General features: G+C 46.6%; 1 protein-coding gene across 1 annotated transcript; it reads right to left on the bottom strand.

Annotated features, from left to right (window-relative positions):
* Positions 1-583: 583 nt before the first annotated feature.
* Pmar_PMAR007554 (hypothetical protein) lies at positions 584-976 on the bottom strand (the record flags this gene model as incomplete). The annotated part of the gene is made up of 3 exons (XM_002784839.1): positions 584-660; positions 734-848; positions 896-976. Coding segments are annotated over 3 exons (273 nt in total), but the record flags the coding sequence as incomplete, so codon positions are not given.
* Positions 977-1153: the final 177 nt, after the last annotated feature.

Consider the following 1153-nt stretch of genomic DNA (forward strand, 5'->3'; position numbering starts at 1 on the left):
GAAAGGGTCAGCTCCCGACGCTGACTTATCCTACAGTGCTAAACTCTACCTCGCACCAAGCAAGGTGGATGCATCAAAAGCGTGGTATTAAAAGGATTACTACTTCCATCATCGCTCCTCAGAACAGAAGACGGGAGCACAATACGATATCCTATTCAAGCATCGTTTACGTTCGGACGACGACGACGATGACGCCGAATTATTCATATTAAATTGGATCGTTCGATTTTCGCTTGGACACATGAGGCGCCCACATAAGCTGTCACTAACAATGATTTACTCCCAACTTTGAATTTCGCTGACGTGACTCCCCGGGTGAGTCTCCCCCAATACTACCTGATTTTAAATCCACAGTTTTCACTTACAACCGTTCCCGCGGCGATTTTCTTGCCGTCTAACGGTAAAGTTTCCCCGTTGTTCACTTCCTCTCTCGATGGTGTACGTATCTTGAACAAAATACCAGTAAACTATGATTGATACCACCCCTCACTGAAGATAGTCTACTAAATAAGATAACGCTCTATACAACACCATTGCAATCAGCTGAGCCTCGAGACTCGACCAAACCAAACAATGGTCTTACAATGATCCTAGCCGGACCAATCTCGCACACCGGTTTGGTAAGCCCAGCCAAGCGGAACCTAGATAGATCTGAGCGACCTGATAATATGACCTCTTCCTCTACACCTGAATACACGCTTATGGTCCGTTTATGAGGGGTGTGCATCATTACCACCCAAGCCGTTCATGGCTAACATGTTGTTCTGAAAACCAATGGCAGGGGAGAGCTGCAACTCGTGCCACTCATCGTCGTGTTCAAAACGGAGAAGAACTTCCGATAGGGACATCTACGAAGGGGCAAAGTTACGGTATGGGCAGCTATAGGTTAAATTACCATCTTCATTCCAGCTCCTTTAGAAATCATATGCAGCTTCACCTCGCCCTCGACAGTCGGCACTCCATCGGCAACAGGTGACTGCAGGGAAGATTCGAGAAAAGTGTGGTACGGGAACATCCTCACATCATTCAAAGGCGTCATAGTGTACACTCCTCGATAAATCGAGCTGGGCTTCCCTACATTGCTACTGTCTAGAGCGGCTAAATATGATAATAACAAAACCATACGAGGAGAACCTCATCTACCAGCAAAGTT

The sequence above is a fragment of the Perkinsus marinus genome, assembly GCF_000006405.1.
Source record: "Perkinsus marinus ATCC 50983 genomic scaffold scf_1104296934546, whole genome shotgun sequence".
NCBI lineage: Eukaryota > Perkinsozoa > Perkinsida > Perkinsidae > Perkinsus > Perkinsus marinus.